Source organism: Aspergillus ibericus (assembly GCF_003184845.1).
Source record: "Aspergillus ibericus CBS 121593 unplaced genomic scaffold BO80scaffold_18, whole genome shotgun sequence".
In the NCBI taxonomy this organism is placed as follows: domain Eukaryota; kingdom Fungi; phylum Ascomycota; class Eurotiomycetes; order Eurotiales; family Aspergillaceae; genus Aspergillus; species Aspergillus ibericus.
Genome location: NW_020292116.1, coordinates 377965 through 390713, shown reverse-complemented (window position 1 = coordinate 390713; position 12749 = coordinate 377965). Strand labels below are relative to the sequence as shown.

Below are 12749 nucleotides of genomic sequence, written 5' to 3'. Positions count from 1 at the left end.
AGCGACTCTCCATCGGACATTCCTGCCGAATCGGGCATGCCCGAATCTCTCTGCCTGCTGCCAAAGCGGGGTTCTCCACCCGCACCCAATCAGGACCTCACCGCTAGGGTGTTTTTTTCCCTGAGGAAATTCTGGTGCCTGAATGCGATGCCACTTTGACGCCTATTTATAGCAGAAGTGAGAAAATCAGGGTTCGGGATCGAGGTGATTGGTTATCTGATGGGATGAGATAGAGTTGTGTGCACTGCAGATTTGATGCTGAGGGTTCGATAGTGCTGTTGGTGGTGAGGGTCAGTCCACTTTTTGGTGCTTGACGGCGGGAGTGGGGCATTCGGGGCGGTGTTCCTGTATTGCAGCAGTCTCTTGCTTGTTTTGTTTTTCTGATCCATCGCTGTGGTTTGGAGGAGGGATTCTAAGCGAGAATTGCTTTAGGAATGGAAACGTGATGAGTGAGATGCATCTCTGTATCACTGCCTTACATATAGCCTGAGGTACCTCCACCGCAAGGTATCCATCTGATTCCGAGCAGACACCTGGAACTAGTAGTATCGACCATCCGTGCTCATCGGAGATACCGTCCTTCCCACAGATATCTCTCTGCCTGCTGTCTGCCCCAACCATCCAAGCCAATCAGGTCCAACAATCCCCTAGTCTACACTAATAATATCCGTCGGTTCCAGGGGAATTCATCCAAGGCATAGATACCTTAAGTAAGTACCGTCCCATCCCATCCCGTCCCGTCTAGCATCCTCCACATCCACTCATCCGATCATCCGTCCATACCTCTCCATCTCTCTACCGAGTAATTATCCATGACTAAGTTCCCCTGCAGCATGGCACCTAGCTAGTACTCCGTACTTATACATACATAGGGAGCTGCTCCGCCACCGCCGCGAGAATTTCTTTTTCTTACTTATATTCTGTCCCCCACCCATCTACCCAGTGATACTCTGCCTACACGCAGTCTCTCGTGGGGGTCATGTATTGATACTATCCTCCTCCCGACTTCCTCCAGGCTCCCGCTCCTACCACGACCAATACCTGATTGATGATTACGAGCTGAATGAGTACACGAGTGGAGTCATCAGATCGACTTACGAGGATATCCTGGCTTGATTGAGCTATTTCTTTTCTTTTTGCCTATTTGGATTCGCTGTACCTGATCGGTGCAGCCTGGATGAATGATATGATACCCCCACAATTATACCCATGTTCTTTTCTTTCTTCTTTCTCTGTATGTCTTGCTTTCGTGACATTACAAGGCGTCTTCGTGGCCGGTGATTCGAGCTCGAATTCCTCGTGTGAGTCTGCCCTTCACCCCCATCCCTCTTCCCAACCCACCACATCCAATCCAATCTAACCACAATGAATAATAAATAGGCTCCTCCTCCTCCATAACCCTAACCACGCAATCCGACGCCGACTCCCTCTCCTCCTGCGACACCATCTCCGGCACCCTCAGCATCTCCACCTCCGCCAGCGGATCCATCTCCCTCTCCAACGTCCAAACCATCAACGGCGGGCTCACCATCCAAAATGTCACCTCCCTGACAGCCTTCTCGGCATCAGATCTCCAGACCGTACACGGCAAGATCTATATCGCGGGTAATGATCAATTGAGCAATCTCTCCCTGTCCGATCTGCAGACTGTTGGCGGGGAGATTGATATTCAGGATAATGACGACTTGAGGGATTTGGTGTTCCAAGAGTTGGAGAAGGTGGAGGGGGCGTTGGTGCTCGAGGGGGTGTTTGATGAGTATGTCCCCCACCTCTACCTTTTACATATTCTGTGTGGTGGAGTTAAGGAGGTGGAATGTGATGCTGATGGAGTATGATGATAGTATCAAATTCCCCTCCCTCAAACACGCCAAAGGCCAAACCCTCATAAACTCCCACGGCGGCTCATTCCGCTGCTCGAGCCTAGATTCCCTCCGCAACGGTAAGAGTGACGACGATGATGACAACGATAATGACGACGACAATACCCGCAAACGCAACAACAACAACAACAACAGCAGCAGCAGCAGCAGCAGCAGCAGCAACAACAACGGCGTCTTCCAAGGCTCATACTCCTGCACTGACGGATCCAGCAGCGGCCTCAGCACGGGAGCCAAAGCCGGGATCGCAATCGCAGTGATCGTCCTCGTTTTACTCATTCTCTTCCTCGTCTGGACGGTAGTTAAGAAACGACGGATTCGACGGAGAAGACGCAATATCAATACCCAGGATGGAAACGTATATACGGCTGTTGGGACGGCGCGGGATGAAGAGAAAGTCATAGGGTCGTATGAGAAACCGCTTCCTCTCCCGCTCACCGGTTCTTTGGTCGGGAGGAATGGTGGTGCTGGTAGTGAGCCGATGAATGTGGTCGGTAGTGGGATACCCCGGAAACCGTTATCGCCGCCGCCTGTAGAGGACAACGGGATGAATAGGGATGGGAATCGAGAATCCATGCTGTCGACTTCCCCGCCTGTCCCGGCCGCACTCCTGCCCGGGGATCGAACATCGCGATCACCGCCTCTCGATGAAGATGGTCGCTCACTGTTCTTGCATCCAATTCCGCGGCGACGACCGTCCGAGACGGATGTGCCGTTGTTGGATAGTGGAGACGTGCATGAAGCGCCGGGGAGTCCGATGCGGAGGGAGACGTTTGAGTTGGATGCGGGACCGGTGCGAGGGACGCATCAACAACCTATTAATCATGAGTGATATCCCTGGCGCGAGAGATGCTACTCGAAGCAACTAGATTATGGTATATATGTGATCATGTCAATAGGTGCAAAGAATTTTAAAACATCTAACTGTACAATTAGATCAATCGATTCATATCAAACAAACCAAACCAAACCAAATGCATCCTGATATCACCCATCATGATAGTATACATCATGCATTAACAATCATCGATTAGATTATGACTTCGCTCGCACTGCCTGCAGTGTCTCGCCCGACGCCAACGGTCCACACCATCCGTATGCATCGCATCGGCATTGCTCGTACCGCGGACAACTATTCCGGTTAGCAGTCTGCGCTGTCCTCCATAGGTGGTATCACTTACTATATCGTGTCCATGCCGAAAATGATATGCCAGATCTTCTCATACACCCATCCCACCCCAAAACTATCCGTCAAGTCTGTCTCCTCGGCCCATCGCAACATCCGTTCGTAATCCTCGCGTGGGCGCTGGAGAATCCGCTCCCGACTGACTGCGAACTGCCCGCAGCACACATTTCCAATATGCTCGGGAACCTGATCTAGCGGCACGTTCAACAACGTCTGGTACACCTGCGGGAAGTACGCGCGGATGTCGTTCTTCTCAATGTCGATCTGCGTCGGGCTCCATGGATGCACGCTCGTCGGACACCCTGGGTTGTGCTCGCATCGTAGGTTCACGTATCCCTGCGCGTCAACGGCCTCGAGTCGGAGGTTTTTCAGCGCCGGACTGGTGTGCGTGCCGAAGAGGTCATTGTGCCATTGATCGAGGTTCGAGTGGACAAAGATCGTGTACTTGGGGAGTTGGGAGTAAAAGTCGACCACGAAGGAAAGGTATGCGGCGGCTTCGCGACCGCGGACTGTGCGAGGGACGAGGAGGTGCGGGGCGGGAGGTTCGTCGGTGGTGTAAATGAAGGGTATGGTACCACTAGTGAGAGGAAACCGTTAATATGATCGCGCAATGGGTGGTTGGGTACATACTGGTCCTTGCAGTAATTGAGGAGCCAGGTGAGGTCTTCTCGGACGGTGGCAGCTAATACGAGTCCAATGTCATTGGTCGCATTGTTGTAGGTCGCGGTGATTTCGGCGAGTTGAGACGTGACGATCTCGTGGTCGGTGACGGGTTGGATTTGAGGGACTGGACAGGGTCAGTCAGCATGACGATGGTATGATGCACACGGACCAACACGAGGTATATACCTGGCTGGGGCTCTTCAGGCTGTCCACCATAGAGATACCATGAGACCACGGAGGTCACCAGTAGGGCGAGACATCCCAGGCCGGCGGTGCGGCGGGCAGGCCAGCGAAATAGCCGCCTCTTCGACATTGGGATGGCCTCTCGGGGGTGGAGAAGCAGCGGGCGACGGGGCGAGGGAGGGGATATAAACTAGGAGAGAGGGGAAGGGGGAGGGGAACAGGAAAAAGGGGGAATAGAAACAATAAGGCTATCACGATGGAGGCATGAATGGACGACGAGGCTTAAGTCGCGTCATCCGCCATTTTGCGCGCAGCCGAACAACAGAAAGGGAAGAAGGACAAGGAAAGGAAGTGCGTGAGCCTCAGCGACCGACCGACGGCCAGGGAAGATGGCCGGCCAGACGAAAAGCCAAAAAGGGCCTCCTCCCGGTGGGGCCCGGCTGGACGCCATGGCCTCACGTAAGGGGCAGCTGGCGACGCCCCTAGCCGCGTTGGGCTAGCCTAGCCCCCCGACGGCCATTTAATCGTCAGGATCTCGGTTGGGGTGTAACCCCAGTGGAGACGGGATGTTCCTGGTGGTGGGGGCGACGTTGCCATCATTGGTGGCCAGCCCCCGGTCCAAGACCCGCTAGTTACGGATCCATCCCTAGCGCCACCCAACCATTCCCCGTTCGGAGCTAGGCCACGTTACTTGCAGATGAGACTGGAGAGGAATCTGGAGGTGGAACAACCGGAACGTTGAAATGGTGAGAATTGCTTGTCGCTGGCGGAGACAGAAGGGAGTTTCCCCTCCTACTACTCCGTATAGTAGGCGTAACAAGCAATCCCAGGGGCCGGGATTTAGGGCTGGCCAGCTGGCTGATCCTAGTTGCAGAGCCAAGAAGCCACTCGTCACGAGAGTACGTCACCCTACGAGGATTACCAAATGAAGCTCGACGGGTCATTTCCGCCGCGTCGGGCCCATCCGAACGCATGCAGACGTAGGCAAGAGCATGTATGCCACGCTCCTGTACGAAATCGGTGGAGCTGCTCGTTCTACAGCCGGGTATATTCCTGCAGCCACTGCTGCTGAGATATCCTCCGACGTCTTATCGTGAGGTGGTACGCGCGTCGATACAATAATTCAAGCGGAGGTCGTCATTAAGGACTGGGTTATGGAGAACACCGTAGTGGACATCACGATAGCTGATGAGTGCCAAAAATAGATCAGGAATGACACGGACTGTCGACTGACATTAGCTACAATTCTCCCTTATCAGGTACTATTTACTAGGATGCTGCATCGTGCACCTGTCACGATTGCGTATTCTCCCTATGATTAAACTTTGACTATTGTGTCAAAAAGGTTCCAGTAAGATTAAGCTGCTTATCTGAATATCCCCAAATATAAGCATGACTATAGTGCCACGTGATGGTATAGTCTAGCCATCCATGACATATCGAACTACTATCAGTTTCGCTGGCATGACATGAGCGAAAACTAATTCCTTGTACTCAGCAGGGGCATACAAGGTTCCGAGCCGACTGGAATGCGCGGGGTGCGCAATTAACTGTCATCTTGAAATCATCCCCACGTCTCTGATTGGGTGAGAGGAGAAGATTATAATGTGTGCCTATAAATTACCTTTAATTGCCCTTATAGACTCCAAATACTAAGCAACAGTTACGCCGCGTTTTACTTTCGCTCGGCCGGTCAAGATGTGGTCAGTGCAAGCGGCTACATCCTGGTTCGCGGGACGCTAGAGCGAGCTGGATGCTCTCAGCAGTACGCGTCTAGGCGTCATTTTGCAGTGATATTAATGTGTCCGGGGCCAGGCCGGGGCCGTCCCTTGGCTGCTCAGTGGAGACACCTGGGGAGACTCACCCAGCGACAGCGACCTTTTCCATCTAGATCTGACAGCCAAAGCACGGCCTTCATAACTCCTTGGCATAGTTGAAAATGAAAGAAAATTGAAGGTAGTCCCAAGACTCCTCTGGAGAATGTCACCTAGCTAGTCTGATAAGTCAGAGAAGTGCGAAGTTAAATTTGATCCCCAGAGTGGCACCTGGGTGGGCAAAGCGCCTCTCAACTTGAATATGCGCGCTTGCCTAAGTGAGTGTGACACGAGACAAGGGAATCAAGAAACTCGTCGTAACAACTAGGCTCTGCCACCCTTGCAGCCAGCAGAATCAGACATAGCAGCACAGCAGCCACGTTCAGATTAGATTTGAAGCCGCAATATAAGCATATACTAAGCCCAAGCCCATGCTGCTCGGCCCATATGTTCTGTTCGGCGGGATATGCGGAGAAACCAGATTGACTGTCTTCACATAAGGACTGTCGCAGATAGATTACCGCACGGAGGCAATCGAAAGGCCGTCATCACACACATTATGTGCTGTACTCCGGACAGGGTATTATCATCTTCAACACTAGCTGAACATGTCCGAGGAATTGAACGCCTTATAACACATCCCGGAGGCCAAAGGAGGCCTTGCAGGCCGATCCTCGCCTCCCTATCCGACCGAGCATTGCTCTCACATGACATCTGCGGAATACCGGTTGTCATCTAGTAGGTGTAACTGTACATGTCGGGAACAGAGTAGTCCGTACTCTGTACGGAGGGAGCACTATGGTCGACTCAATTCAACCGAGACAGGGATCGAACTGGAACAAGCAGGAATTAGCCGGATCGGAGAGGAAGCCGAGCGGATGATTGGATTCTGAACTGGGCAATTATCCGTGCGGGAAGCCGGACGGTCACATTTTTCGACGTTGCATACCAGCTGAAACGCAGATCATGCAGCCAAGCGGTTGTAAGCGAGCTGCCACTTACTCTGTACTCTGTCGTACTCCGTTGGAGTGTTGAATGCGCTAAAACCCCCAGATCACGTGCCTGGCAGGCTAATTGACCGGATGAGTAAGGTCAACGCGCACTGTGACTCGTGGAAAAATACCCGCAGGGTTACCTATTCAGGCAACGTGTTTGGACGCTTGACCCATCGGAGGAATGTCTGCCGCCTGACATCATTTCCTCCCTCCATGAACAGCTGCATATTGCGAGGCACACCAGTGTGCAGGAAAGTCGATCAGAGCGTATGCTGGATGATACTGTATCTGGAAAACCGTGATGATGGTCTGCACTGCCATTGCGGTGGCTGCGGACGAATGGACGACGTGCCTGGCTGCGACTCTGGCATCACGAACTCTCAGTCTAAGAACATCCCACGCGTGCCCCACCGAGGGGTCTAGCTGGCGGGGTAATGCCATTGAGCATCCCCAAAGAACTCCATCGAAGATCAGGCGCAGCCAGTCACGGCTCCAGGTCCTCCTCCTTTTACTCGATGGAAGTGTCGCGACCCCCACCGGAGGACCTTGCCCGTCTCGAAGCGCTCCTATTTCTACGCGCTCGCCCTCCTCGTCCTCATCTTTTCTTCCTCAACTTCATTCTATCTCCTCATTTTGACCTGCACGTCTCACAATGTCTCTCGGCAAGAAGGTTACCCTCAACTCCGGTGCTCAGATCCCGTATGTTGTCTTCCGGCCAGCGCAAATTCAATCACTGACCTCCATTAGCCAGCTGGGATTCGGTACCTGGCAGTCTGCCCCCGGTCAGGTCGGCGATGCCGTCTACGAGGCCCTGAAGGCCGGATACCGTCACTTGGTAGGTTCAGCAATCTAGATCGTATTCCGTCACTAACCTGAAATAGGATTTGGCTACTATGTAGGTTCCCAACGACGACTCCGAATACAAGCTAACCCCCGCAGCTACCAGAACCAGCGCGAGGTTGCTGAGGGTATCAAGAGGGCCTACAAGGATGTTCCTGGCCTCAAGCGTGAGGACCTTTTCATCGTATGTCACCAGACTATCCCAATGTTACCAATTATCACCTCTGACCGCATCTGCGCAACAGACCTCCAAGCTGTGGAACTCGCAGCACGACCCCGCCGTTGTCGAGCAGTCCCTGGATGAGTGCCTTGCTGAGCTCGAGCTCGACTACCTCGATGTACGTGATACCCACAACCATTCCATTGGCGACTGCTAATTCCGCAGCTCTACCTGGTCCACTGGCCTGTTGCTTTTACCACCGGCTCCAACTACTTCCCTCTCGTTGAGAACAGCTCTGTCGAGGGTGGTGATGTCCAGATCAACGACAACGTCTCGATCGTCGACACCTGGAGGGCCATGACCAAGCTCCCCAAGAGCAAGGCCCGCACCGTTGGTGTCTCCAACCACATGGTTCACCACGTAAGTACGCTGCAATGGCTGAGAGACCAAGCTGACCCGCGTAGCTTGAGGCCATCATCAAGGCCACCGGCGTTGTGCCCGCCGTCAACCAGATTGAGCGCCACCCGGTGCTGCAGAGCAACGAGCTCATCGAGTACTGCGGAAAGCTCGGCATCCACATCACTGCCTACTCTGTGAGCTCTCGTCATCCCCTTAAGTCCTTAGTCCCCGACTAACCACTCAGGCTTTCGGTAACAACGGCTTCGGCGTTCCCCTGCTGATCAACCGCCCCGAGGTTCAGGAGGTGGCCGAATCTGCCTCCAAGAGACTCGGCAGCACTGTCAGCCCCGCCCAAGTCATCCTGGCCTGGTCCCAGGTCGGCGGCCACAGCGTCATCCCCAAGTCGGTGACGGCATCTCGTATCCAGGCCAACTTCCAGGAGATTGAGCTTACGCCCGAGGAGGTTGCCAAGGTGTCGGAGCTGGGCAAGGACCGCAGACGCTACAACACTCCTTACATTGCCAACGTGCCTCGGTGGGATATCAACATCTTTGGTGAGGAGGAGGAGAAGCCTGCTGGACACCAGGTTGTTGTTTAGTGCTGGTCACTATTGTTGATAGACAAATGAATTAGCTTATTTGTATGCATCGTTGAGTACTTCACACCTTAGGCTTCGCTTATTGTCCAGTGGGCTGTTAAGTCAACGAGACACTGGTAGACATCGGTTCAAGTCCGACATGGCCTGATTACCCGACAGTTACCGTGCATCTTACCAATGCAGATCCCTGCATGTTGGCACCAAGAATACCCGACTTACAAATCAAGGTGCAGCGTCTGCATCACCCAGATGGGTATCTATGTCCGAGCAGCATCACATAAATACCCGAGGTACTCTATAGATCGTAACCTATCAACCACAGCTCTCTCTCTCTCTCTCTCTCTGTATAAAGAAACCACCACAATGACCATCCCCTCCACCACCCGCCAATGGATCCTCAACTCCAAACCCACCAGCACCCCCATCCTCTTCTCCCCATCCCACCCTGAACCAACCTTCATCCCCCAATCGAACCCCCTCCCCCCTCTCACCCCCACCACCGCCCTCCTTCAAACCCTCTACATCTCCAACGACCCCGCCCAACGCGGCCAAATGTCCGCCCTAGTCGACCCAGCCCGTCTCTACGTGCCCCCCATGACCCTCCACGCGCCAGTCCGCGCCTACACCATCTCCCGGGTGCTCGAGTCCGGGAATCCCGCCCTTCTGGCTCCGGGGACTATTGTCCTCGCTACGACCTCTTGGAGCGAGTACGCTATTGTCGAGATCAACGACGTGGAGGTCCTGGATCCGGAGAGGACACCGGGGGTGGGAATCAGTCATTATATGGGGAGTTTTGGTCTCCCCGGCTTGACGGCGCTGTATGCGTTGCGGGAGGTGGTCAAGTTGAAGAAGGGGGAGAGGGTGGTGGTTAGTGGTGCGGCGGGAGCGGTGGGGGGGATGGTGGTGCAGATTGCGAAGAAGGTGATGGGGGCTGATGAGGTATGTTCTTCTGTTGGATGGGTTTGTTGGGATGATGTGGCTAATGGGGTTGGGGGTAGGTGATTGGTATTGCGGGGACAGATGAAAAGTGTCGTTGGGTTGAGGGGTTGGGGGCGGATGTGTGTTTGAATTATAAGAAGGAGGGGTTTGAGGAGGAACTGTGGAAGGCGACGGAGGGGTTTGTGGATGTTTACTTTGGTGAGTGCACCTATTTCATTGCGCTGTATGATGAGAAGTGATAGCTGATGGGACAGACAATGTGGGTGGCCATATCCTCGATCTGATGCTCTTGCGAGTCAAGCGACATGGCAGGATCGCTGCGTCGTATGTCCCCTTTTACTACTAAGTTTACTAAATGAGCTCTTGTGCTAATGGTCGCAGCGGCACAATCGCCAACTACAACCGCGATGAAGATCGTATTGCTTTGAAGAACTTCTACGTATGTCTCTCGCCTCATGATTGATATCCGCTCATAGTTAACCAGGAAGTTGTCACCAACCGCCTCTCTGTGCTCGGGTTCATCATCTTTGACTACAGAGATCACTTTCCCGACGCCCGGGCAGAGCTCATCCAGGCCTGGAAGGACGGTAAGCTGGTGGTTGATGATGCGACGGAGACTGTGGTCGAGGCGAAGTTTGAAGATATTCCAGGGGTGTGGATGAAGCTGTTTGATGGGTCGAACACTGGCAAGTTGACGACGAAACTGGCCGAGTAATTTGTATGGTCAGCACTCAGCAGAGACTGCCCAAATTTTGGAGAATCCCAGCGCATACGGTGACTATATCGGGGATTGCAATGGACTGCAAGGGGGTTTCCCTACGGAGAACACATCTGTAGGAGGTCCACAGCATTCCAAATGCAATATCCGGTCTTCACACATAGCAGATGGCAGCCATAAGAGAGCTCTCATCTCTACAGTTCTCTCAATCCTACCAACCCAGCAGAGCACTCTTCTTATAAATCTATATATCCAATTTCAATCAAGCGAAACTCTGGCGGCATCCGGCGACGGCTTTCCACTGTTAAACAAATATATCATGAACCCAGTTGCCAGAAACCTGGCTCGAGCAAGGGCCAGGCTATTGCGGCCCCTCCTGCCCGGGAATATATGAGACGTTGACACCACTTTTTTCAACGACAACGCCATCGCTCCACCTTGCCAATAACTTGTATCCATTTCTCATTCATGTCCTATTGTCTGCACCTCTCCCAGCTCGCTATCGAACCATGCTGTATTAGCGTCGATCGCAGCATATCATCTTTCAAATACCATATTGCTCGAAGACCCTGATAAAGTCCAGATCAGTCACGCTCATGACCAGCATTCAACTGCCACGCTGCGTTCTATAATCCCAGGACACCTTCCGTCGCCATTCCATCTCATACCTACGCTTACACCTGCTTTGCGGATCGTGCGATTAGTCAGCAACTATGACAAGGACTCTACGCAGCCCATCAAGGCAACCAGACCCAGCGGTGGTTAAGAATTTGAATGCTGTGCCCATTATACACATTGCAGCAAATCCCATCAGGATTTCGAAAACCAAAGCGGTATAGCCTTTGTGGAATGACAGCGAGAGCTTGAGATATTCGTCGACGAAGATAGAGGTGTCATCGCAGTCCAGTCCGCCCGCTGAAGGTGGTGGATCAAACCATCATGAGTGCTTTTGTATAAAGCTGAACAAGAGCGAATTGTACAAGGATTCTTGACACGAGATGAGAGTTGGGCCTGTATCATGAGATCCTGGAATAAACTGTCATTCTGGGAAGGTACCAGTGCCAGTCGCACTGCTCGGAGATGGCGACGTACTAGGTGAAATCTACGACCAATTCAAGCTCATCTTGTGGTGGAATGGAATGTACGCCGTCTAGGATATAGATAGCTCGTTCACGGAGCTATTGCCATCGCTTCTGCGCAAGTTTGCGTTGGAGAAATACTTCCAACGACTAATACTTGCTTCAGTATGATGATGAAGAAATACACACGGCATCTATCTTGTCAACCCGACATGTATATTCACATCATTGCCATTCCAGCTGCTCAGCGCAAAGCAGTCTCCAATGAAAGGCTCAGGAGATATTCAGGATCAGATGCAATATACCACATCATTCCTGCGTGTGTACTTCGTGATGGATTGAGAAGACCGCAAATACACTGTTTATATATCCTTCCGTCTACAGACGCAACAAGGGGCATCATGTTCTAGCCATCTACTCTCTCCCTCTGGCATTTAGGAAGGATGCCTTGCTGACACTGGGTATACCTCTTACCCAAGAAGACTTTCCTGTATCCTGTCAGGGAATGACCATCTACCTTATACTGAAGGTGTGAATAGCGAGTGGGCTCTCAATCTTCTGATTTTGTGGGCCGTGCAAAGCACAGTTATCCTTGCTCTGCATCCAATGGGGAGACATACAGTGAGAGAGTGTCTGGCATACGCGTGGGTAATATCGGAATCAGCACTACTTCCAAGACTATCTTCCATATACGCGATAGTTGCAATGCTCTACCATCACATAGTGGATACCACGCAACCGCATCCATCACTATCATAATGAAACGAAACAAAACGAAACGTCCCCAAGGGCAAATGGTTGGCGCGCAGGAGACGACATAGGCCAAGCAACCATATTAGGCACACGTCAAATTGAGGCCGGGTCTCGGATGTCCACCATTACAATTACTGTATATGACATCGCGAGCTGGAGTAAACCACATCTGTTTACATGGGTGTTCAGTTAGTCTGATCCTGAGTGCCTCACGGAAACGGAAAAGGAAAGATGTTTTGATTCCGAACTCTACCGACCAGTTACTTCAATCCTGGTCTGTTTGGGGGTGTGGCGTTATGTCTTGCAGGTGGGGTCTGTGATGACTGTGAGGGCAATGCCTTTAATCGCGTGCTTTTTCTGAATCATAGACTAATTGGGAAGTCATGGTGGGGGTGCAGGTACTTAATACTTACTCTGGGTATCAAGATTTGACTTCCAATGCCCGTCAATTTGCTTTTTCTTGCTTATGGACTGTCAGACTCTACAGCGGACCACTCGGATCATCGTCTCTTCTTTTTTTCAGACTCCCATTTCAATACGGCGTC

General features: G+C 52.4%; 4 protein-coding genes across 4 annotated transcripts; 3 read left to right on the top strand and 1 right to left on the bottom strand.

Moving 5' to 3' along the window:
* Nucleotides 1-758: 758 nt before the first annotated feature.
* On the top strand, nucleotides 759-2949 carry BO80DRAFT_424873 (putative GPI-anchored cell wall protein Pst1; the record flags this gene model as incomplete). The annotated part of the gene is made up of 3 exons (XM_025719388.1): nucleotides 759-1301; nucleotides 1381-1756; nucleotides 1842-2949. Coding segments are annotated over exons 1-3 (1355 nt in total), but the record flags the coding sequence as incomplete, so codon positions are not given.
* On the bottom strand, nucleotides 2779-4279 carry BO80DRAFT_424872 (DUF3431 domain-containing protein). The gene is made up of 4 exons (XM_025719387.1): nucleotides 3913-4279; nucleotides 3694-3850; nucleotides 3059-3640; nucleotides 2779-3009 (listed from the first exon to the last, which is right to left on the bottom strand). The coding sequence occupies exons 1-4, from the start codon at nucleotides 4037-4039 to the stop codon at nucleotides 2913-2915; spliced, it is 963 nt and encodes a 320-aa protein (XP_025575647.1). The 5' UTR covers nucleotides 4040-4279; the 3' UTR covers nucleotides 2779-2912.
* A 2672-nt stretch (nucleotides 4280-6951) lies between these two features.
* akr1 (putative aldehyde reductase (AKR1)) lies at nucleotides 6952-8763 on the top strand. Its single transcript, XM_025722661.1, has 8 exons — nucleotides 6952-7417; nucleotides 7466-7553; nucleotides 7600-7613; nucleotides 7658-7742; nucleotides 7804-7896; nucleotides 7944-8138; nucleotides 8183-8311; nucleotides 8362-8763. Exons 1-8 carry the CDS (start codon nucleotides 7371-7373, stop codon nucleotides 8713-8715), a joined length of 1005 nt encoding a protein of 334 aa, XP_025575646.1. The 5' UTR covers nucleotides 6952-7370; the 3' UTR covers nucleotides 8716-8763.
* A 315-nt stretch (nucleotides 8764-9078) lies between these two features.
* BO80DRAFT_493433 (MDR family NADP-dependent oxidoreductase) lies at nucleotides 9079-10595 on the top strand (the record flags this gene model as incomplete). The annotated part of the gene is made up of 5 exons (XM_025723816.1): nucleotides 9079-9654; nucleotides 9714-9852; nucleotides 9909-9978; nucleotides 10036-10093; nucleotides 10139-10595. 5 exons carry the CDS (start codon nucleotides 9079-9081, stop codon nucleotides 10367-10369), a joined length of 1074 nt encoding a protein of 357 aa, XP_025575645.1. The 3' UTR covers nucleotides 10370-10595.
* Nucleotides 10596-12749: the final 2154 nt, after the last annotated feature.